This window comes from Schistocerca piceifrons, chromosome 1 (assembly GCF_021461385.2).
Source record: "Schistocerca piceifrons isolate TAMUIC-IGC-003096 chromosome 1, iqSchPice1.1, whole genome shotgun sequence".
Lineage (NCBI taxonomy): Eukaryota > Metazoa > Arthropoda > Insecta > Orthoptera > Acrididae > Schistocerca > Schistocerca piceifrons.
This window is the reverse complement of record NC_060138.1, coordinates 551,652,246-551,678,657: the sequence shown is the minus strand read 5'-3', so window position 1 is coordinate 551,678,657 and position 26,412 is coordinate 551,652,246. Positions and strand designations below refer to the sequence as shown.

The 26,412-nt window shown below is 37.8% G+C and overlaps 1 protein-coding gene across 2 annotated transcripts in view; it reads left to right on the top strand.

Moving 5' to 3' along the window:
• Positions 1–1,627: 1,627 nt before the first annotated feature.
• LOC124800817 (serine/threonine-protein kinase 10) overlaps positions 1,628–26,412 on the top strand; it is a 154,649-nt gene continuing 129,864 nt past the window's right edge. For both annotated transcript variants that reach the window (XM_047263026.1, XM_047263025.1), the window contains exons 1-2: positions 1,628–1,797; positions 4,654–5,075. In XM_047263026.1, the coding sequence (XP_047118982.1) occupies positions 4,914–5,075 (162 nt within the window). In that variant the 5' untranslated portion in view covers positions 1,628–1,797; positions 4,654–4,913. The remainder of the gene's footprint in view (positions 1,798–4,653; positions 5,076–26,412) is intronic.

Here is a 26,412-nt window from a genome sequence, read left to right as displayed (position 1 = left end):
ATGAATGTGGAGAAAGAGACTAGTCACAATGTCCAGTCTTGTGCCAAGATTTGAAATGATAATAATGATGATGATGAAGCAAGTTCATCCCTCCCATTGATTTCACTGCAAGAATAATAAGTAATAATATAAAAGGTTCATTAAAATGTGTTATGCCTCACTTGCAGAAGAAATTATTATCACCATTAATTTATTTCGAAACATAAGTTTATTTACCCCATGTTTCCAGCGGGATGTCATGTGTGAAAGGAGCTACAGGTCGTTCTATTCAGGTAAAAGCAGCTGTTGGACCAAAAATTTTGAAAACCATGGTGTCAGCTGATATAACTGAATTAACTGCAAACCTTGTCTTTGTAGCATCATATCAAATACTTCTTCTGGTTATTTTCATGTAGAGACTTGTTGATTATCAGCTCCAAGTTACAGCAGTGTACTTTGATTCAGTTTCGTACCCTTTAACACAGCACGCGATAGCTACCCAAGTAACTGCATACAGTAATGTACTGATACTACTGTGATTTTCTGTTATATTTTATAATACATGGCATTTGTTGCAATTCATTTAATGATTATGTAGTTCCAGTAAGTTTGAAAAAACATAAATATAAATACACGTCTTTTGCCAATATGAGTGATGAATAGATGCATCAGGCCTTTAATTTATGTTCCTGAGAACTCACAAAAACTATACTACATAATACATATGAAGTCTTACACAATATGTGTCAAATTAGAATCTGCGTGCCATCCTTAACAGTTATTTGTAACGTGTGTACACGACTTAACAGATTTGAATGATACAGTCTACCAAGCCATCTTCTTGGTTTCCTAGTTTTTTTTAAGTTAGACGACGCTTAAAATCATCAAACAATATACTGATCCAACTACGCTTGTTTTCAAATTGAATACAAAAGTTACGTTCATTTCAATGTGTGTCATCGTTTCAAAACCTAAAATCCTTCGACGCTATGCGACGTAAACTTCTAGTCACGATTCCAGTATATATACATATGAGAGCAGTACTGAGACAACACTTAACGCCCCACCGCGAAAAAATTGTCCATGTTTTCAACTATTTCCGCCAATACATTATCTCACAACAAATCTCCGCGCAAATAAATTAAAGGAAACGACAGCAAGTGATCTAAGCTCCGATTAGAGCTTTACTGAAGCGCAGGAATGTCAGTTTGCCTGTAATAAAATATTTTATCGTGACAACACAGCTTACAACAGTTTCTCAAACTCGATTACTAAAGCAAATACGAAATAATCTGTCGTATTGCACACTCCAATTTCTGATTATTTTTTTCGGTATCAGGGGTTTCATACATAAGTACAATTAGAATTGACAGTGTGAGCTAGTTCTATTCGCAAAACACTATCGCGCAACTAGCTCACTGATAACACAAAGGAAATAATCCCAAAATACTAACATTCTTTTGATTCACGCATAAAAAATTAAGACAACTATAATTAAACGAAGGATGAGCTGCGGTGTATCTCCTTAAAATCAGTCACCGTACATCCATAATCTACCATTACAGTTTAAATCCATGATCATCTCTCGTAGTTTCGCCATTTGGTACTACCGCCGCTTTCTTTGGTGACGTCATTTCCAGGCGTGGTGAAGATGGCTGTGCTATTTCCTCTTTGACTTTTCGTGAGAGATTAAATATATTTGCCGAGATATGGTGCTATCGTAGGTTTATTGAGTTGATATGGCTGATAAAATCTGTGTACATATGCCTGTCAATATGTTTTTCTATGTGACGCTTCACAACACAACTTTACATGAAAGTGAGTAACATGAAAACATAATTAAGGTGAAGGAGCGACGTATGAATAAACATTTGAAAGCAGTGTGTCAGTTTATGCTCCCACGTAAAAAAACATAATCTACCTGCTTTACAGGTTTTGCAGTAGTCTAAAAGTATTTTGTTAAATTATGCTATGTTGGAGGCCATTTAGTGCTTACTTCATTATCTATTCAATGCAGATTCCACCATCAGCGCTTAAAGTCAAGAGAGATTCCATGTCTTAAGGAATATAAAAATCTTCTTTAGTTCATTGGGCTTGGCACCCCTCTAGCAGTAAAGTGAGACGAAAATTAGATTGACAGTGCGCTATGCCATACAAGACATGCTCACCGTTACGTTTATGCTGCAGTACAGAAGGTGTTTGCATATTTTTTTAACATGGGCTTCTAAATTTGTTTTTGTTATGAATGCGATAAATAGTGCCGTCACGTATCAAATACAGAAAGTACTGCACACGCCCACGCAGTATTAGGGCTGTGGGTACTCATGATTTTTCAAGGGCATTTCATATTAGGGACCAGGCCAATGTTTATATTCGTTTAGCAAGTGGTTTGCAGTCCCTACTTCTCCACTAAGCTAGTCAGTGTGTCGAAAAAGAAAAGCTCATTTGAAAACTGAATGCAGTTAGTACAGTACATGAAATATGTACAAAGCTAATATAAGATTTTAATTTTGCAATGTCAGCAATGAAGTTTCATCATTCAAAAAATCTTTCAAGTGATATTATACAAGTTACTTATATATTATTCTTAAGTTGTGTATGATAATGCGCATTGTAATGCTGAAATAGATTATTGAATTAATTGTATAAGAGTTTTTCTTAATAGGCCACCCTAATGCATTACTGGTGCAGATTTAAAAGAATTTGGCAGTGTTCTGATAACGATAGCAAATTGAAGATCTAATAAGAATTGTGTAACCAATTATAGAAAAGAAAAAAAAATTAAAAGAAACTCGGGAAGATGGCAGTAAACCACAGGATGAATCCACGAATAATCAGTTATTTTATCTACTTAAGTGAGAAGTGCGAGACTTTTCATTGCCTACAAAGTCATGGTCAACTTATGAATAAATAAATAAATACATGAAGGACGTACTTAGAGCTACATAGTGTTGCCCCCTTTCATTTTTCATAGTACAATATATGCACATAATATGAAACAAAAAGCTCATATGAGATTTATACAATATGAATATAAACATCATGCTACCATAACTGTTAAATTCAAACTTGTTGTTTTTGCTGACTTGCAACCAGGTTGTCACCTTCTGTGGAAACATGACATCATATACCACAACTTATCTTCATCGGGGCCAAAGCCAGCAAGTGGTAGCCTACTCCAAACTTCAGTTGACCCTGGCAAACATCCTTTCTGGAAATTGAGTTTTGTGACATTGTGTCTGTGATCCATTACTGTAGGCTCCTGACCTTCGTTGATGCCAGTGCCCAATAAACCCACCAGCAGTATTTAGCAGTTACCTATAGAATTTGTAAAGAAGTATTGGACCTAGTCTCATATTGTTTATTACTGTTTATAAAACAATGTCATGAGATTTGAGGAACTAGGGAACACACAACATTCTATCTTCCATTTAATCTCAAATGCAGTTAGAGATCTGGAACCTGGGTAAATTGAATGTAGAGATCAGTAGTTCACTGCTAAAGACACCTAAATTTTCATTTATACAAGTAGGCCTATCCCAGAAATATCGAGGTTACAGTAGTGGTTTGGTATGGGTTTTCATCAAAAGCATTGCTGGCAGGAGAAGGGACATATACAGTTCTCTGTGAATCCATTCAGCACAATAGTATCATAAAACAACAAAGTAGTTATTCGTGGGCGGCAGTGAAAACAGTGCAGTAAATTTTATCCTAAAAGAACTGCAGCAGCATGAGGGTTTTTTTTTTAAATAAAAAAAGATTTGGAAAAATTCTGCCTTATCTGCATTATACTTGCTGTAAGGGTCATAAAACAACATAAAAAATTAGGGTCGTGATGGAAGAAGTTTTTTTCCACTTCAAAATTCCTTAAAATGCTGTAAATTGACGTAAAAGTCTTAGCAGTGTTTACCATCCAAATTAAAATGTGGCATGCAGTTCCTTTTGACTGACTGACAAATTTGAAAATTTATGTTGCACTGCAATATTGGTTAATAATCAAAGTTTTTATAAAGTTGGTATTTTAATATCCTGAATTTCCTGGAACCAGCAAATGGCTTTCCAAATAAACAACCCACTTTTCAGAAACAAATCTACGAGATAAATATATGTGATTCAACCCTACTGCATGTGTAATATAATTTTACAGTGTATACTATGTGAGAATTTTGGAGTAATCTAAACTGCAGTGTTAAAACAATTTATGTATATTGTTAATCATTTTGTAAGCCATTCAATCATCATTATAGATTTTTTTAATGAAAAAAAAGCTGTAATCTCTCTGCTACCACACTATCATTTATCAGTTCAGCTTGGTATTTTTATAAGCATTTAAATATTTTATAATAAATTAGTTCCCATCTATGTTTTCATTTCATGATTTAAATTGTGTAGTTGTAAGAATTGGAAGCACCAGAAAAACCGGAAGTGTTCTAGTAAGATCAATAACATGAGTTTTCTCCATCAATTGTCAACAGATCGTTATTAGCCATTTCCGGATAACATCATATTAGAGTGAACAGAGCTTTTGTATGTTATACAACAAGTAAACACATTTTTTTTATATAGTTTGTATGGGTTTGTCGTGAATGGAGTTATATCCTCTAGGGAAGCCATGAAAATGTTGCTGAAGTCTGTCAAGTGCCCGCTCACATTCTCTCTCCTTTCTGTTTGCAGGAGGATGAAACCACCGTGTACATGAATGCAAGAATGGTAGTGATGTGATCAAACAAAAAACTGATTTATTCTTATAAAACAATAAAAACTCATGTAGAGTGAAGCAAATGGAGAAAATTCCATTTTTTTGTAGTCTGTGGATAGTTACTAAATCTTTTTTCTTTTATGTGCATACATCTGTGGCGTTTGATCGTGGTGTGTCTTGGACTAGTGTAATTTGGTGCTGCTGAAAATAGTGTGACTTCTAAGACCCTATCACAATGTCGTTTCTAAGTAACTTGAAAAAAGTTCTCCACCTGGGAGGTGGAAATGAGGCAAAGAAGAAGAAAGTATTTAACAACATAAGAATGGATTGCAATCCAGAAGACTTTTGGGAAATGGTTGGAGAGTTGGGAGATGGTGCTTTTGGCAAAGTATATAAGGTCAGTACTCACATTAACCATGTAATAAGTTTGTTCCATGTTTGTTAGATGTAATTAATTTATTACCGTTACTTCTAAGTTATTGCTACACTTTATTTGTATCTACTTTGTTAATGTGTCACCTTAAAAATTCCTTTAACCAACAGTATTTCCCCTTTGGAAATGCTGTGTACACCTGAGGTGGCCGTGGTAGTCTAGTGAGCAGAGCACTAGACTTCAGCTCTGGGGAGATCCCAGGTTCAGTTCTAGATAGGGGTGGGAATTTGTTCTTGTTCCAGTTTCTGTAGAGCGGCCACAGCCTGCTATCAGATGAATATCGGAGTTCTTTTTCAGGAGTTAGCTGGGGTGATGGACCTACCACCCTCCCCGTCCTCCTGCCAAGGCAAAGAATGGCTGCACTCTGCATGCAGCCAGGCCAGTAGCCATACATGGGCGTGTGTCATGAAATTTACTTTTTTTTATGTATTTTCAAATAACCCCGATGTTAGATCACCTTCCTAGATGGTAACAAGTTAATGTACATTTGTGATGTAGGCTTTTAGGGCTAGTATCATCAACATTCACAGTTCAATGTGGGTTCTGCACTAATTTCTGTATTGTGCACATTTATTCTCACTCATTATAAAAGAAAGCTTGATGGAAATGGAATGAGTTAGCACCTGATTAGAAGTACAGTTGCTTTGTATAGTACGCAGCTACCCATTAAAATTGCAAGACATGAAGACCACGTGTAACAAACTTCAAATTTCCATGAGCTGTACTACATGCTTGGATTTGCAAATGACTAGAATTTCATTACAACCATACACAATAGATAGGTAGATAAGGAAACATTATACAACAGGTCTCTTAATAAGAAACAACATTTTAATGATGTTTGTTTGTGGGAAGATTGTGTTACGGCTCATGTGTGAAAGAGAAACATCTGCCATGGTAGAGACGGCATAAGAAGATTCCTGATGGCTCGCAGTGCTGTCGCCAGCTTTTAAATGCGAAACACTAATGGATTCAGGTGAAAACAGTAGCTGCCTACAGACTGAGGTGTTGCTGTAGAGACATTTTCAGAATTGTGTCACATACTGGTGCAGGTTGGTCCACGAAGCTGCCGCACCCAGCCCACTGCGATTGTTAGGGATCAACTTTTGCCGACTCAACTGTAGCACATGTCTCTATTAGACAGTGGCATGATTGTGGCCGATTGAGATTGTGCTGTATCTTTCAGCAGTATTTCTACTCCTATTGATTGGGATTCAACAAGTTATGTGATTATACTCAACACCGGACAGGATCTCAATGCCCCCAGTACTAGCACCCGAGAGAATGGTCAGATTATTAGTTTGGCCATGCAGAATCATACTGTCATGTCATTTTCCCCCTGATTTAGGAAATAAGCATGTTTGCAGTAAGTTGAAGATCCACACGAACAGTGCAATGATGTTTGGAGCACAATTGTCAGCACTTCAAGCACTGTAATGTATTCCATTGGGGAAATACGGAAGCGTCCGATCCCACCCGTCTGCTTTGACCCATGACATCACAAATATGGCGGAAACAAAAACAAACACACACACTTTCCACAAGAAGCCTAATGACACTAACGGGACAAGCGCGGGAAATGGGGTGTTTTGGGTGGGGGGCAAACTAAATATAAACAAATTTAGACGCCTTGCATAGCTACAATGTGTAAGTGAAGACAACCATGCATGAATACCGACCCACCTCCCCAGGGGTCGTAACCCCTGCAACCCATAGAAGATAAAGATGCTTCAGTAGCTGATTAGTGTTTTTTGTCTTTTTTTTTTTTTTAAACAAAAGTCTCACGGGATAGAACGAACAGATCAAAGCTAAATATAATAAACTAAAACAGAAATTCGAGGAAACAGATAATTAAAATAAGTAATAAGTGTTTTTAAATTTAAAAAAAAATCTCACGAGATAGAACGAACAGATCAGAAAAGTAAATAAAATAAGATAAAACGGAACTGGAGACAGCCACACTCAAACCAAACTCCGCGCCGTCATGACGTCACACACAACACCCTTACGTCACGGGTCAAAGCCGACGCGTTGGATCGGACGCTTCTGTCGACCCTCCATTGGCACTGCTGCAGAGAGGCACACTGACAGTGGTGCACTCAGGTATGACACTAGGCTCAACCACATCTTCTTTTCGAACGAGTCCCAGTTCAGCGTATAGCCTCACTCTGTGTGTGTGTGTGTGTGTGTGTGTGTGTGTGTGTGTGTGTGTGTGTGTGTGTGTATTGGATGCGCATGGCTGATAATTTAGACAGCAGGCGTTGCATTTTCGATGCCTTAAGGCTGATGGCTGTGCCTGCCTTTAAGATCTTGTTGGTGTTCTCTTTCACCAAAACTGCTTTTGTCCGTACTGCCCTGACCCACCTTAGTGTGGAAGGATGTTTGTTGCCATAGCCAACATATTCCCCATATCTTTTGTCCATTAAAAACATCTGCCCAAGTGTTAACAAGAGAATAGAATGCCACCTCTTACATTCTTCCTATTATAGTCCTAGGGTATATGCACAATAAATAAAATTTTGTTATATGCTATTCTTCCTGGTGTTGCAGTTTTAATGGCCAGAAATGTGCAGTAGTTACTAATGAATATTAATTAGTTATTACTTCATGATATCAGTGATATTCTTTTGATTTACTCTTTTAATGCTTCAGTGGGGTGTAGGGTGGCATTATAATGAATATTTTTAAAAAATGTAAATGAAGAAAAATTATTCATTAAAGAACTACCAAAGGAGGCAGTGCAGCTGTTAGGACACTGACATATTCAGAAGGATGGAATTGCTCTGTGCAGCCATCCTGATTTGGGTTGTCCTTGGTTTTCCTGGACGCTACAGACGACCATCTGTCCTGTTCACATAGGCTACATGTCCTACCATCTTAAAGCCCTTACTTTTGCTGCGTGTTATATTTTGGTCCATTGATTGCCACCACAAACCCTATACCATTGTAAGGTGATCTTTGGAAAAATAAGCAAGCCACTAGCATTAAAATAGATCAAAATTTAAGAGTAAGAGAATTTCTGTTACATATTTTGTGGAGCTGTGTTGGTGCTGCACACAGTGAAATGTCATAAGAAAGCTAAGGGTGTTTTAAGAGATGGTTCTTAGTAGCCGATGGAAGAATAACAGACAGATAATACTTTATGCCAATACCAATATCTCATGTGCTAATTACAGTATGTACAGTCCCAAAGTGATTAAGCTTCATGATATGCAAAATATTTGAAAGCAGAGCTGTCAGCAACATGTGACACCCTTAGGTCTATTAAACAGACTCATCTTGTTGGTTGGAATTTAAATTAATTGCTCTTAGGATTAATATAAAGTTTCACCACACTGATGTTTTACTCTGCAGATAAGACTGTGGTGCATGTATTCTGACCACCCATTATTGTTTGATACCACCCTTTCAAATATTATTAAACCCTGATGTCTCAACATAACAAATACTTCTGGTTTTGCTTTTCCAACAAATAACTATAAGCAATGAACAAACTTCAAACACTACCAAAAGCTTCTAGTTTTGATGACACAGCTCTCCTTCCTAGTCTATCTTTTGTGAACCTCTTCATCTCAGCATAACTACTGCAACCTACATTCACTTTAACTTGCTTACTGTATTCAAGTGTTGGTCTCCCTCTACAAGTTTCATCTGTCCATCATTCTTCATTGCCAAATTGTGTACTGCTTAGTGCCTAAGCCCACTCACACTCACTCACTCACTGGTCATACCGGACTCGAGAGGTCCATTACCGCAGCAACATATTTTCGCCATCTGTCCCTGTCTTGGGCTATTTCCTTCCATTCACCTCCAATACCTAGGCTCCTCAAATCAGCCTTCACATTGTCCTCCCATCTACGCCTCGGTCTCCCCACAGAACTTTTTCCCTCTAAGTGCCCTACCAGTACTCTGTGCGCTGCCCTGTCCTCATCCATTCAAGCTACTGAGCTACGTGACCCGCCCATAGCAGACTATGTGATTTAATAATACTGATTATGTCAGGGCTTGAATAGAGTTTGTGAACCTCTTCGTTATGCAGTTTTTGCCACTCTCCGCTAATGTCATCCCTTTTTGCTCCAAAAATTTTCCTCAAAATTTTGTTTTCAAATACTCGAAACGGCTTTTCATTTTGCACAGTGAGTGACCAAGTCTCACACCCATACATGCAACTGGTAGAATAATAGTTTTGTATATTCTAATCTTTAAATTCCTAGACAATATCTGTGAGGGATGTAATCTATTCAGTAAGAAGTAGCGCATGTGTTTCCTGCTCGTAATCTCTTCTTCAGCTCGGATTCAATCTCATTTCTCGAAGTGATGTCCACGCCTAGATACTTAAATGTGTTCACTTTTTCAAACAGCATGTCTCCAACTCTTAACATTTCATGATCTACTGCTGTTGGCATTCTAGTAGTAGCCAGGTATTTAGTTTTGTCTTCACTTATCCTTAGACCTGCATCTTCACTAGCCTTGATTAACTCATTTGCATTTGCTGTTACATATTCTTTCCTATCGCTAATGATGTTTAGATCATCTGCATACCCTAATGTCTTAATATTTCCATTTAACTCCATACCCTCTGAATTATCTGCTGCCATTCGTGCAATATATTCTAGGGCTAAATTAAAAAAAAGTAGCAGACACAGGGCATATCCCTGCTTAAGTCCGTTCTTTATTACAAATTCTTCTGACTCCAATTTCCCCACGTGTACTCTACCTTTTGTGTTTTTCAAACTCGCTTCTATAAGTCTAACATACTTCTTTGGTATTCCAAGTTCCAAAAGAATTCTGTACAATTTTGATTGCAATATTGAATCATATGCTTTTGTAAAATCTATGAAAAGATTATGAACTGGTTTATCGTATTCCCGTTTCTTTTCCAAAATTTGACACAGGTTAAATATTTGGTCTATAGTTGATCTGTTCCTCCGAAAGCCAGCTTGGTAATCCCCCACAATTTCATCTACATATGGTGTAAGCCTGCTTAGCAGAATATTCGAGAAAATTTTGGAACATACTGGTAATAGCGATATTCCTCTATAATTACTACAATCCATTTTGTCGCCCTACTTAAAAATTGGGATCAGAATCGACTCCTGCCACTCTTCAGGTATCATCTCTGAGTTCTATATTTTAGTTATCACTTTGTGAACTACTTCCACCAATTTCTGTCCCCCATTTTAACTAATTCTGCAGTTATGCAATCTGATCCTGGTGCTTTACGGTTTTTCAATTTGTTGATTGCATCTCTTACTTCCTTTAACATTGGCTCAGGTATCTGGGGTTCTGCTGTATGTATTTCGTACGCCTGCTCATTCCCTGCTTCCTGGTGTACATTTAATAGATGCTCAAAATACACCCTCCAGTTACCTAATATAGCATTGGGATCTGTCAGTATTCCCCCGGCATACCCTCGAATTGCATTTGTCCTAGCTTTGAACCCCTTCCTATACCCATTTATGTCTAGGTAAAGTTCCCTAATGTTTTTTGATTTACTGCCTAAGCCAAATTAGAAAATTTTAATTATGTGCCCCATCTGTCTAATTGTCCATTCTTCTTTAGTATCACATTTCAGAAGCTACTAATTTATTTGTCTGTGCTACTTGTTGTTCACTTCCACAAAGCAACACTAAGGGCAGTATTTTCAGAAAAAAAAATCTTACTAACATGTAATTTATATTCCTCTTTTTCAGACACTCTGCTGTCATTATTTGCACATCTGTGTTTCATATCGCAGTTTGATTTTGCCACCAACAATTATGTTGCTGACCAAGTAACAAAACTCCTCTATTACTTCTAGTGTCTAATTTCCTAGTAGCAAAGCCCTTAGCATCACCTGATTTAATTTAGCTTGTTAGATATTATTGTTGAGACATTTTTAAGTAAATATTTACTGCCATTAATACACTGGAATGAAATACACACACACACACACACACACACACACACAAAGCAGATTAGATAATAAGAGTTCAGAAATCTTTAAGTGAGTATAAATGTCTTTCATTTAACAATTGCTAATTAGTTTTTAAAAATATTTCCACAGAGATGCTCTAGAAAAATGGTAAACCTGTTAAAGAAATGTCTGCCAACTGTGATCAGATAGTTTTTTTCTTTTTTTTATTCTATATCTACTCCCAGGGTGTTAACTTTTAGTTGCCAGATCACTCCCTATTCCTTAGTCAATAGAAGTTAGTAGGCGTCGGAAGCCTTCAACCAGCACTCATTTGTTTTTTTTGGCTGCAGCCAGTGTAAGGTAGCTGACCACATCGTATGAAGTAGCCATTGTCATCTGCTTTGTTATTGTTTTGCACTTCACTGTTGGGTCATTCCAGAGCAGAGGGACTAATATTAAAAAGTGTCCCCACTCGACCATCTCCAAATCTAATGAAATTTGGTGTGAAGGTTCTATGTGGTCTTTGATGGTTATATACCAAATTTCAGACCATTATTTTCAATGGTTCAGTTCTTAAGGGATTTTAAAGAGCGGCTTCTCACCTCCACCTGATGTACGAAGGTGCAAATGTGCCAACTTTGCTAGACTTTTTTAAAAGTTCTAGCAAACATTTGGTCATTTGTTTCAATATACATAGACAATTTTTTATGCTGAATCACACCATGGCAAAAATTGGGGATTTAGCCATACCTAAATATAGATACAAGCCTCTAAAGTGACTAAAAAATTCGTCATGCTATTCTGAGAGCCACGGTTTGACCGACCACTGCTACTTTTTTGTATGAGCCAATCATGCGAAAACTTCAGATGGCTATTCCTACCTACGATGTCTATATATCAATCAAATTTGATTAGTACTGGATGCCCAGATGAAAAGATCTACAAAGTGGCCAAAATTTTCTACTTGCAAATTTTACAGTATTTTTGGGGAGCAATATCTCAACTGTGTCTTATTCAATCCTTTTTTTTTTTTTTTTTTCTTACCACAGCTGGATAGAGCAACCTTTAAGCTTTCAGAGCTATATTGTTTAATTTCTGGATTTTGCATATTGATGAGTAAAAATACGTCTCTCAAAAGTAGGGAACATGGATTACTGATAAATACAAAAATTAATACAATTTGAAGTTGTAAATCAAAAAATGTGTAATTGCAGTGTCTTTTAATAGTGTAAGATTTTCCTGTGGTTTAGGGACAGTAACTATGCTAATAAGTGTTTTTACATTATTTTACAGTGTAGACTATAAATCTAATAAAACCTCAGAAAGTGCCCTGAAGATTATAAAATATAGAAGATCATAATGGAATGCTATGTTGCTTTAGAAGGTTGTAACCCTACAATGCATTGTCACTCGGTTTCCATTGGTATTTTAAAGCAGCAATAGTTTTTTTAAGGCTGTGTCATCACAGCAGCGATATACATTGCTGAATCACCACTTTCAGTTGCTGCTTTCATTATTGGCAGTTTTCACACGTTCAGTCTTTCGTGTGGTGTAATCTTTGATGTTTCACTGTACAATCTTAGTGTTGAGTACTAAGTGTTACAGTAATCAGTAATTATTATTGTAGCTGAAGGTAAGCAGTAAAACAATATGTTTTGATAACCTAATTTGTATATTTTATATAAAAACAACACTGAAAATTGTCTGAAGTCATCACCATTCTATCATGGCAAGAGGGAACTACAATCAGTTAAGGAAATGTCACCAATTGACAAGGAGCTTCTTCATTGTAGGTGTAGGCTTGGTTTTACCGAAGACGCCCAAATTTGTTCATACCAGAATGCCTCGTTGATGACAACATTTCAATTCCTGCAGAATTTCTGCAACCCATTTGGTACAGAAAAACATATAGTCTAACCAAGAAGGCTTGAACACCAATAAACACTGCAATGTCTGATAGGTTGAAGTTACTGACTAACGAAGTTTTTAAACCAGGTCCTAAAATTTGTACCAAATCTAGACATGAAATACCCAAAAATAACTGTCCCGCCAGGATACGCAAGAATCACCATCCACTGGGAAGACATCGGTTATTGTTGATGCTTGTTTTACTGCTAACACTTCATTATTATCACTTGGAGAATCACTACTAAAGCTTCAACAGATTAGCGAAAGGGATTCAATAGGGTACATAAAGTGCAAATGTCTAAAAGCCCAATGCAGCATTACTAAGGTAATTGCCGCAGCTGCTGGTGTGAGCCAAGTAGTTATTGCTCAGATACAAATGGAAGAGTGCCTTAAATGTAAAGGTATGGGCATCTTAATTGCACAACTTAAAATTAAACTTCAGACTTCAAGAAATAGCAGTAAAGTTCAAATTTTGACCCAGGCCCCAAATAGCTGCACTATTGAAAAAAATGGCAAAATAATCTGCTGTTTCAACTAAGATGGTGAAGAAGGCCAGGAAACTAAAGATAGAAGATGGAACTTTGGCAACACCTGCAAACCGAAAAGGGGAAAAAGCTCATTGATGAAATAAAAAAAAAAATGTCCTCACTTTCTTTGGAGATTATGAGTTTTCCTGTTTATGCCCAGGCAAAATGGATTGCTTTGCAGTAAGAATTCAAAAGGAGAAATTCGTGCTCATTTGTAACCTTAAAGAAATGTTCATTGCTTATTGTAAGCAATATGGAAATGAACTAAGCTTCTCAAAATTTTGTGAGCTCAGGCCGAAATGGTGTAGTACAGCTGGTGCTTCTGGATCACGTTCAGTATGTGTATGTGCAATTCATCAAAATGTCAAATTAAAGTTGGCTTCAGCAACATCCATTCAAGATGACTACAAGGATTTGATGAAAAAAAACTGTATGCAGTTTGGAATCAAAAAAATTGTATGCTCCAATATTGTGTGGAATGTCCAGGAAAAGTGCGGCTGGAGGCTTTTCTTGAAAACTCTTTTAAAGACTATGACCCTGAAGAAACAATGGAATACAAGTAATGGGTCCATGCTGGCAGATACGCATTGGAGACTTGCCAGAGAACTGTTGAAGATTTCATGGAGGCATTGATTTTGAAAATTACCAGTTTAAGAAGCCATCGCTTTGTGTCAGAACACCAATGTTTATATCTTAAGCAACTAAAAAGAAATCTTGCAGAAAATGAATTATATATATTGGTAGATTTTTACTGAGAATTATTCATTTGTTGTTCAGAATACTGTGCAAGGATTCCATTGGGAGAATAGTCAGGCTACAATTCATCTGTCTGATGTCTTATTTCGATGGCAAAGAATGTCAGAGTATTAGCATTCGTATGGTCAGTGATTGTAATATGTTCTATTACAATACCATTGCTGTCCATGCCTTTCAAATAAAGTTGATAGCATATCTAAAGACAAGGACTGAAAACATTAAGAACATTTACTACTTTAGTGATAATTCAGCTGCTCAATATAAGAATTTCATTAATTTATGCCAGCATGTAAAGGATTTTGCTGTCACTGCCAAATGGATTTTTTTTTTTTTGATGAAGCCAGGGTAAATTGCCTTGTGATGGCATTGAGGGAACAGCAAAAATACTTGCAGCCTGTGCTAGTCTGCAGAGGGCTTAAATAACCAAATATTGACTCTATATGATATATTCAAATTCTGTGGTAGTAGTATTCCAGGCATAAAGCTTTTTTATTAACCAAACGAAGAAATTGAAAAAATCCATCCAGATCAAGAAAAAAGGTTTGCCATGAGATATACAGTACCTGGAACAAGAGAAAATCAATTAATTGTAATCAGTTCAAAGTAAGCAGAATTTCCAATGGTGCTACAGCATTCACAGTTAACACCTTCGAAGCAGATGAAGAAATTCCAGCAGTCTCAATTCCAAGTTTACAACCAGGACAGTATGTTACTTGTATGTATGGCAATTTTTGGTGGATTGGAAACGTGTGAAGTTTTACCTGAACAACAAGACATCCTCATCAGCTTTATGCACCCACATGGTCATGCTCATTCCTTCCATTGACTGACTGCTAAAGATACTTTCTGGATTCCTGAGCAACATATTTTCATGACGTTAGAAGCCCCATCAACATCATCACCAGGAAGACAATACTGTTATCCACAATCTGTCATTGGCAAAATTGTAGAAGTGCTTAACCAAAAATGAAACTGGCTCTTTAGTATTTTTGTTCTGCAAATTTGCTGTGTTTTGTACTACACTTGTTATTATTATGTCATGTGTCAAATTAATGTTTGAAACTGACTTAGACACTTGAATAAAAGTAATGAATTATGGAACTTAATGAGTAAAATATTTGACTTTTCAATCTTCTCGAAGTGCTAAGATAATAACTTTTGAAATGTACTCTTACTCATCAAATTGAAAGATCCAGAAATTAAACATTTCTTTGAAAGCATAAAGCATGCCTTTTCCAGCTGTAGCAAGAAAAAGAGCATTGAAGAAGACACAGTTGAGATATTGCTCCCCAAAACTACCCTAAAATTTGCAATTAGAAAATTTTGGTCAACTTTGCAGACACATATCTTTCAATCTGGGCATCCAATGTTAATTAAATCTGGTCAATATATAGACATCACAGGTATGAATAACCCTCTGAAGTTTTGGTGTGATTGGTTCATATGAAAAGTAGCAGTGGTCGGTCAAACCATGGCTCTCAGAATAGCACAACGAATTTTTTAGCCACTTTAGAGGCTTGTATCTATATTTAGGTAAGGCTAAATCCCTAATTTTTTCACGGCCTGATTTGGCATAAAAAGTTGTGTGTGTGTATATTGAAGCAAATGACCAAATGTTTGCTAGAACTTCTAAAAAAGCCTAGCAAAGTTGACACATTTGCACCATCATACGTAATGCAGAGGTGAATAGCCTCTCTTTAAAATCCCCTAAGAATTCAATCACTGAAGATACTGAACTGATACTTGGTATGTGGCCACCAAAGACCCTGTACAACCTCTACACCAAATTTCATTAGATTTGGAGATGGTCGAGTGGGCCCCTGGTCCGCTTGACGTGGAACGACCCTGTTCTGAGGTCTTTATTGTGCAGTATGTTGCCAAAATGAGTGATGAGGCAGTTGCTGCAGTTAGGATCTTCATTAACTACGTAAATTCATTACATTATTTCAGTTTACATTTAAAGCAATTTTTACTTTCATATGTGACCTGTGCTTTCGCGGATGTGCAGTTAGTGGAGCCTACACTGCAGGAGGAAGATGTGCCTTGTTCATCCCAGTGGTTCCTCACCCTTCAGTGGTCTATGGGTGGGGCAGGTTTTCTTCCTCCACTCCCTGCTCTCCTCCTCAGAACTCTACCATTTAAAAGTTAACACTATGTATATTTATACTCCACAAACCATCAGATGGTGTATGGGGAGGTGTACTTTGTGTCTACTGCGACTTCGCCCATTTTTCTAGTTGCGAATGGTGCCTGGGAAGAAATTTTGTTGGTAAGCCTAGACTGAGCTCAGTTATCTTTATTTTTTTTTCCTCATTGTTGTTTCATGAGGTTTATGTAGGGTGACACAGTATATTGGTTGATTTTTGTTGGAATGTACATTCTTGGAATTTTAACAGTAAACTTCAATGCTGTAATAAACATCACCTGTTTTCTAGTTGGATAAACATCCCCGGTACATGTTTGCACTTGCTAAATGAACTGTGACGCAGCATGCTGCCATTCTTTGATCTTCTCTACTTCCTCTATCAGTCCTATCAGTAAGGGTCACAAATAGCAGCTTTCTGAGTTTATAGGCCCCCAACAAGAAATGTTATGAACTTCGTTAAGCAGTTAGAGGGGGTATTAATAAGAGTAGAAGTAACTAGGAAGTGATTGTATGTGGAGATTTTAATATCAATTTCATCTTGGATAATTCTGATCAAGGACACCTAGAGTTAAATATGTCCTGCTTTTGACTGACCCCCACAGTAACAGTCCCAGCAGGTACAGAATGACAATTGCAATAGTAATTGATAATTTATTTCTGCATCTATCTGCCTTTCATGAAAAATGTCTCAGCCTCATAATAAACGGTTTATCTGACCATGATGGTGAAATGGCAGCTATAAAGGTTCTCATTAGAGTGCAAGTAGAGGTGTTGCATTGCACATCATGTACAGTCTGATTGCTTGTGTGTGCCAACTTTACCTTACAAATAATTTGCAGTCACTGTTCTTAAAGTTAATCGCATGAATGAGCCTGCGATGTAGTGCCACTAAACTGTGCCGTGTGACTACTTCTTTGCTGTTGGGGTGGGTACTGAAAGAGAGCCCAGTTCTATTTAAGCTACTGAAATGATGTAATCAGGTTTGCGATAATTCTTCTGTATTACAACAGCAACATTTCCTTTGTAAAATTACTTTTTCAAATGTGGGTTATGCAAATTGCTCATAACGTGTTCCTCACAATAGATTGTAACATGTATATGTAGTGCTTTGACATCAGAGACCGAATGACAGTTCTCAAGTCTTCTTCATTTGTTTTGGTGTCGATATTTGTGCCCACGGCTTGTTCTCTGTGCCATCAAGCTGTGATGCCAAGCATTAGCAGGCCTTCGTAGCAGTTGGAGACACACATATTGTCATAGCTTGTCAGTGTCCTGAGCTAATGGCTTTCAAACCCAATCTGCACATATGTTAAGCCAAAGTGCATACATTGGAACATCCCATACTTAAAACTACACTATGTGATCAAAAGTATCCGGACACCTGGCTGAAAATGAATTAAAAGTTCGTGGCGCCCTCCATTGGTAATTCTGGAATTCAATTAGGTGTTGGCCCACCCTTAGCCTTGATGACAACTTCCACTCTCGCAGGCATACGTTACATCAGGTGCTGGAAGGTTTCTTGGGGAATGTCGGCCCATTCTTCTCGGAGTGCTGCACTGAGGAGAGGTATCGATGTCGGTAGGTGAGGCCTGGCACGAAGTCGGCTTTCCAAAACATCCCAAAGGTGTTCTATAGGATTCAGGTTAGGACTCTGTGCAGGCCAGTCCATTACAGGGATGTTATTGTAGAGTAACCACTCTGCCACAGGCTGTGCTTTGTGAACAGGTGCTTGATCGTGGTGAAAGGTGCAGTTGCCATCCATGAATTGCTCTTCAACAGTGGGAAGCAAGAAGGTGCTTAAAACATCAATGTAGGCCTGTGCTGTGAAAGTGCCAAGCAAAACAACAAGGGATGCGGGCTCCCTCCATGAAAAACATGATCACAGCATAACACCACCACCTCCGAATTTTACTGTTGGCACTACACACGCTGGCAGATGATGTTAACCAGGCATTCGCCATACCCACACCATGCCATCGGATCGCCACATTGTGTACCGTGATTCGTGACTCCACACAATGTTTTTCCAGTATCCAGTCGGCCAATGTTTACACTCCTTACACCAAGCGAAGCGTCGTTTGGCATTTACCGGCGTGATGTGTGTCTTATGAGCAGCTACTCGACTGTGAAATCAAAGTTTTCTCACCTCCCGCCTAACTGTCATAATACTTGCTGTGGATTCTGATGCAGTTTAGAATTCCTGTGTGATGGTCTGGACAGATGTCTGCCTATTACACATTACGACCGTCTTCAACTGTCGGCCGTCTCTGTCAGTCAACAGACGAGGTCGGCCTGTACGCTTTTGTGCTGTACGTGTCCGTTCATGTTTCCACTTCACTACCACATAAGAAAAGGTGGACCTAGGGATGTCTAGGAGTGTGGAAATCTCATGTACAGACGTATGATACAAGTGACACCCAATCACGTGACCATGTTTTAAGTATATGAGTTCCGCAGAGTGCCCCATTCTGCTTTCTCTCGATGTCTAATGACTACTGAGGTCGCTGATATAGAGTACCTGGCAGTAGGTAGCAGCACAATGCACCTGATATGAAAAACGTATGTTTTTGCGGGTGTCCAGATACTTTTGATCACATAGTGTACTTAAACATCGTTTTGGGTTTCCATGAGCATGTTTTGTTGACTTAAGAGAATAAAAGTGGAACATGGTATTCCATTGAAGTGTATGTTACATTGCACTTTGTCATGTTTAATTAAGAAAGGAAAAGGAAAATTTCACAGTATTGTAAATGCTGACTTGGTTACACTCAGTTCAGAGAGAAGTTACGTACTGGAAAATGGGAACAAGTTCAACAAGAATGTATAGAAGACAAGAAATTTAATTCTTTCCCAAAAATTTTCTAAAATCAATATTCGACTTTTCTCTCAAAACTGGTCAATGACATTTACAGGTTTTTCCCCCTTACTTCTAAAAAAATGTTGATTAACATGTGGCATCAAAATAACTTGTGCAAGGAAGGGAGAGATGTAAAGTAGAGCTTTATTTAATGCCTGTGACTAATAAGGTCTTAACAACATAGGAAAAAATAGATCACTACTCACTGTGAAGAAGATAAGTTAAGTTGCAGACAGACACAATTAAGACACTCACATATAGCTTTCGGCCACAACCTTCATCAGCAAAAGATAAGCACACACCATTCATACACACAAGCAAGCACGCCTCATGCACACGACTGCCATCTCCAGCAGCTTGGGCTGCTGCAGGCTGCTGCTGGAGTTGGTGGTCGTGTGTGCATGAGGTATGCTTGCTTGTGTGTATGAATGGAGTGTGTTTTTCTTTTGCTGATGAAGGCTGTGGCTGAAAGCTTTATGTAAGTGTATTTTAATTGTACCTGTCTGCAGCTTAACTTATCTTCTTTACAGCAAGTAGCAATTTGTCTTTTTCCTACATTGTTGATATTCCTGCCTGGAGTTTCCATTGTTTAAATAGAACTTAAAGTGCACTACGTTAATACTGCAGAATTGTTTATCATATCATCAAAGGGGCAAAACCATGTGCACAAGAATTCAAATTTCCAGTAACAAGGTAAGGGCAGTTTAAAGCATTATTAGTCATGAAACAAATAAACTGGCAAAACAAATTATATTGACCTCTCAGTGAAAGTAGCGGCAAGGTAGATGATGTGAAACTCAAAGCATTGGCCACTAAATTGATATTTCAGCCAAACTACTAAAATCTTGTGTGCTACCTTTAAGTTCCCTTTGTAACAAATCACTGTCTTGAGAAGTATTTCCTGCAAGGCTGAAGTAAGCACTAGTAACACCAATGCACAGAAGTGATGATGAGTGACTAACTTCTAATTATAGACCAATCGCCCATCTTCTTGTGTTCTCAAAAAACTTGTAGGAGAATAGCTTACAATAAATTACTGTACCATCTTTTTGAGAGTAACCATTTGACAGAAGCTTAGTCTCGCTTCCGTAAAGGCTTCTGCACTGAGAATGTAATATATATAATCTCTTAAACTCATTTTTTGCAGAATTAAACACCAAAAATTATCCTGTTGGCATTGGCCTCTGTAGAGATCATAAAACTCTCATTGGAAAACTAAAATGATATGGCATTAAAGGTCTTCCACTTTCCTGGAGAGAGTCCTCTGTTAACAACAGATAACAGAGGATCACATTAGCAGATGATACAACAGCAATCAGATTACATTCAAAGTGGGTAAACATTAACTATGGTATGGTGCAAGGTTCAGTGCTTGACTCGCTCCCGTTCTTGGTATATATAAATGATTTACTGGGGACATTGGAGGAGTTTTGAAAATTTTTGCTAATGACACAAGTATATTGATAAAGGATCCAAACACATCTATACCAGACACAACCAGGAGAATAATTTAACATGCTTACAACTGCCTTATAGCCAACAGCTTAATCCTTAATATTGTGAAAGTTCATATTATTCAGAGCCAAACAAGTAAAAATGACATAGAGGCACTAGAAGTAGAGATCAATGAGCATACCCAGTATGAGGCCCCATGTGATGTTCACTGACATTCAGGGAGATAATAAACTCAGGTGGCACCAAAAAGCCCAGTTCTGTCTGCTTTTGCACTCAGAACTCTCTTTCACCGTTGTGACCTGGAGACATGATGGCTAGTATACTTTGCATACTTTCAATCAGTTCTATCCTGTAGCACAATCTTTTGGTGCAAGCCAGCTAATTTGAACAACATATTTATTCTACAGAAGTGTGCAATAAGACTATTATGTGAAGTTGTCAACTGACTATCTTGCAGAAGTGTCTTCAAGGACTCTGGGACTCTTACACATACATGGCTATACAAGTACTCCCCAGTGCTATGTGTTCTTAACAACAAGAGCGAATTTCTTGTAAAATCAGCAATTCACAACCACATTGCTGGAAGTAGAAATAACATATAGACCATGCATTCTGTTCTAGACTTCAGAATGAAGTTCTGTATTCTGATGCAGAAGTCTGTAACAAATTACCAGTGGGTATAAGGCAGGAAATTGAAAATCTCCAACTAAATTAAAACAAAGTAAGATATTTAAAAGAATACTTCATTTTCTGCTCCTCTTACAATTTCTCAGGCTATTTGTTCCCAAAAGTATAAATTCTGCCAAACTCTAATATTTGTATTAGATAAAGCCTCATTTTGTCAGATTATATACAGCTCATAGAGATTAGTGTAAAATTACATAAATGCTTTGTTTGAAGTATTAGATAATAACAGCATCTGAGTAGTGTTGGAATAGAATCAGTGGGTTTTTCCAAAAATAGTTATTTTTGTGCCAACCTACATATAGAAAATAGTCTGGAAGTAATTACCATATTTGTCAGTTCTAATAGATTAGTACTTGTATTAATTTTTGATAGTATACCTCCCTGAAGTATACAGCAGTGGTTGCTTCTGCCTGGTAATGTGTAGTCAAGACTTGGTCCACATCCCTAAAGGGTCCCCTTCTTTACGGGTTTTACAGAACAGTCATGTAAGTGAATGAATGAACTGTATATCGAGTATCGGTCAAACAATGATTGCGTAAGCTGCCTACTCCATGAGTGCACTTCCTGAGGAATCTTAGTCTTTCCTACAGTTAGTTACATGTGGCTGTTCCACTTGAAATTGATCCACACGCTTACATCCATATATTTAAATAGTATTAATAGTATGCCTGCTTCAATTGATCATTCAGCAATCACGTAATCATAGAATAACAGCTCTTTACACCTATTTATGTGAGGGTGAAATGCCAATCCCTGTGTCAAATGTTATTCACAATTCCTCCGTTCATTATTTTTATTTTTACTTCCTTTACAAACAGTTCTTTGTAGAACATACATGGAGCACACTTTAGTAAATTATGTTGTTGTTGTGGTCTTCAGTCCTGAGACTGGTTTGATGCAGCTCTCCATGCTACTCTATCCTGTGCAAGATTCTTCATCTCCCAGTACCTAATGCAGCCTACATCCTTCTCAATCTGCTTAGTGTATTCATCTCTTGGTCTCCCTCTACGATTTTTATCCTCCATGCTGCCCTCCAATACTAAATTGGTGATCCCTCGATGTCTCAGAACATGTCCTACCAACTGATCCCTTCTTCTAGTCAAGTTGTGCCACAAGCTCCTCTTCTCCCCAATTCGATTCAATACCTCCTCATTAGTTATGTGATCTACCCATCTAATCTTCAGCAGTCTTCTGTAGCATCACATATCAAAAGCTTCTATTCTCTTTTTGTCTAAACTATTTATTGTCCATGTTTCACTTCCATACATGGCTACACTCTATACAAATACTTTCAGAAACGACTTCCTCACATTTAAATCTATACTCGATGTTTACAAATTTTTCTTCTTCAGAAACACTTTCCTTGCCATTGCCAGTCTACATTTTATATCCTCTCTACTTCGACCGTCATCAGTTATTTTGCTCCCTAAATAGCAAAACTCCTTTACTACTTCAAGTGTCTCACTTCCTAATCTAATACCCTCAGCATCACCGGACTTAATTCGACTACATTCCATTATCCTTGTTTTGCTTTTGTTGATGTTCATCTTATACGCTCCTTTCAAGACACTGACCATTCCGTTCAACTGCTCTTCCAAGTCATTTGCTGTGTCTGACAGAATTACAATGTCATTGGCGAACCTCAAAGTTTTTATTTCTTCTCCATGGATTTTAATACCTACTCCGAATTTTTCTTTTGTTTCCTTTACTGCTTGCTCAATATACAGATTGAATAACATCGGGTATAGGCTACAACCCTGTCTCACTCCCTTCTCAACCACTGCTTCCCTTTCATCCCCCTCGACTCTAATAACTGCCATCTGATTTCTGTACAAATTGTAAATAGCCTTTCGCTCCCTGTATTTTACCCCTGCCACCTTCAGAATTTGAAAGAGAGTATTCCAATCAACATTGTCAAAAGCTTTCTCTAAGTCTGCAAATGCTAGAAATGTAGGTTTGCCTTTCCTTAATCTTTCTTCTAAGATAAGTCGTAGGGTCAGTATTGCCTCACGTGTTCCAACATTTCTACAGAATCCAAACTGATCTTCCCCGAGGTCGGCTTCAGTTTTTCCATTCGTCTGTAAAGAATTCGCGTTAGTATTTTACAGCTGTGACTTATTAAACTGATAGTTCGGTAATTTCCACATCTGTCAACACCTGCTTTCTTTGGGATTGGAATTATTATATTCTTCTTGAAGTCTGAGGGTATTTCACCTGTCTCATACATCTTGCTCACCAGATGGTAGAGTTTTGTCAGGACTGGCTGTCCCAAGGCCGTCAGTAGTTCTAATGGAATGTTGTCTACTCCCGGGACCTTGTTTCGACTCAGATCATTCAGTGCTCTGTCAAACTCTTCACGCAGTATCGTATCTCCCATTTCATCTTCATCTACATCCTCTTCCATTTCCATAATATTGTCTTCAAGTACATCGCCCTTGTATAGACCCTCTATATACTCCTTCCACCTTTCTGCTTTCCCTTCTTTGCTTAGAACTGGGTTTCCATCAAAGCTCTTGATATTCATGCAAGTGGTTCTCCTTTCTCCAAAGGTCTCTTTAATTTTCCTGTAGGCAGTATCTATCTTACCCCTACTGAGATAAACCTCTACATCCTTACATTTGTCCTCGAGGCCATCCCTGCTTAGCCATTTTGCACTTCCTTTCGATATCATTTTTGAGACGTTTGTATTCCTTTTTGCCTGCTTCATTTACTGCATTTTTATATTTTCTCCTTTCATCAATTAAATTCAATATTTCTTCTGTTACCCAAGGGTTTCTACTAGCCCTCGTCTTTTTACCTATTTGATCCTCTGCTGCCTTCACTATTTCATCCCTCAAAGCTACCCATTCTTCTTCTGCTGTATTTCTTTCTCCCATTCCTGTCAATTGTTCCCTTATGCTCTCCCTGAAACTCTGTACAACCTCTGGTTCTTTCAGTTTATCCAGGTCCCATCTCCTTAAATTCTCACCTTTTTGCAGTTTCTTCAGTTTTAATCTACAGTTCATAACCAATAGATTGTGGTCAGAGTCCACATCTGCCCCTGGAAATGTCTTACAATTTAAAACCTGGTTCCTAAATCTCTGTCTTACCATTCTATAATCTATCTGATACCTTTTAGTATCTCCAGGGTTCTTCCATGTATACAACCTTCTTTCATGATTCTTGAACCAAGTGTTAGCTCTCCAAGGTCGGTGTTTACTTATATTAGCAGTTTTTTTAACTTCACTCTTCTGAAATCTAAATATGTTACCCATGTTTATTGCAGTGCCCCACACCAAAGTGAGTCCCACATTGCAGATGAGTAGATCAATCCACAGTAGATTTGTTTTAGGATAGGAGGAATTGAACATCTTGACTGAGTATGATGATGTCCCTTAGTCCAGTCAGTGAAGGACAGTTAGGGGTAAAAATCTTGTAGTTCAAAACTTTTTACAGTGCTAGGAGGGAGTGTCATGAACATCATACTAAAAATCCCCCGTTGCTGAAGTGTGGTGGTCATTTACAAGTCACTTTATCAATGTTTTCTTGAATAACTCAAAAACCGCTGCTTCAAGTGAAAATGTTACCCAGTACAAAAATAAAATACATTAAATTTCCTACGGAAAAGGTCCTGTAAATATTTTCTCTGGGACTAATAGTTTCCTTGGTGTGTGGGATGGCAAAATTGCATATTATTAAAAATAGTATTTTAATGATTCAAAATTAATGTTTACTGTTAAATGAAATGGGTTAAGAACAAACATTATATGATGTACCACATCTAACGGCAACGGAGCTGTATTAAGTGGCAAACTGTGCTCTTCGGGTTAACAGGTGGTGGGGTATAAGCGTGAAGGAAGGTTAGTTTCCCAATTTTTCTCATGCGGATGCTTTCCTTCAAAGGTCTGCAAACTGAAGAGCGAGCAGGCGATTCCCCATTCTGTCTACTTCACTATGCCACAAGAAGCAAATACAGGATGTTTCACAAAGGTATACTGGTAGTCTGCAGTGCACCTTATGGATCACTGGAAATGCAGTGCACAGGAAGTGTTTATTTTTCACAAAGGGAATTAACACTACATGGAATATAAGTTTCTGCACATAATCTACATAAATCTCTGTGCATTTTTCTACACTGCTTGAGGGGAAATTGATCTGTAGTCATCATGTACGGCAGCTGTAACATTCTTTCTGGAAAGGCAACTTCCTTCACCTTGAGTTTTGCTTACATTTCATTTTGCAGATAGACTATACCTCCCCAGCATTTCATGTTCAGTTCTCTTATGTGAATAGACAAAATAACTTCACTGAGGTTGTGTTTATATAATGGAGTTATTTTCAGTTTATTAAATGAGTGCTTGCAGTTGTTAAGTGAATTTTTATGTAAAATCCATTCCTATAAACAATGACTGAGAAATCTGTAATTTGTAGCTGTGATCGTGAGAAAGTGATTGGATTGGTAAATGTGGCACTTTGCTGTTGTCTGTCATTGACAGTGTATTGTAAAGCTGTGTAACTATATTGTAGTCACTTGCTGCTGCATTAATGAATGACTAAAGAGTTACTGAAATTCTCTCAGCATTGTGTTATTGATAGACTGCATAAATCTCTTCCATTCAGGAACTGCTGACACTTTTAGAGTGGGCTGCACTGAGTGGAATCACTTACCACCATTCACAGTATGCCACCTAAGACTGTTGCGAATATATCTAATGGAACGGGTCTAATGTGTTCAAGTCTAGAACAGCAATGTACTGTAATGCATTGCTTGGCTTATTTTGAAATATCTGAAGTTCCTAAACACCTAGGTGACCTACTTCTGTTGCAGAGGGAGACAGTTTGTCTCTGTGCATCTTCAGATGTTGGAGAGGCTAGGTTGGGGTGATGGATTTGAGACTTGTCATGTTGTGAAAAGTGTTCCATCCAGTGATATTGGAGACAATGAAAGCTACTTTGCCGAACACATAGTAACAGCATGTTACACTTGGGAAAGGCTCTTCAATATATTAGACAGCTGACATATCCAGCTGATAAGCATTTTTGCAAAACAACTCTCTTAACAACTTATTTAGTGAACTGAAAATATCTCT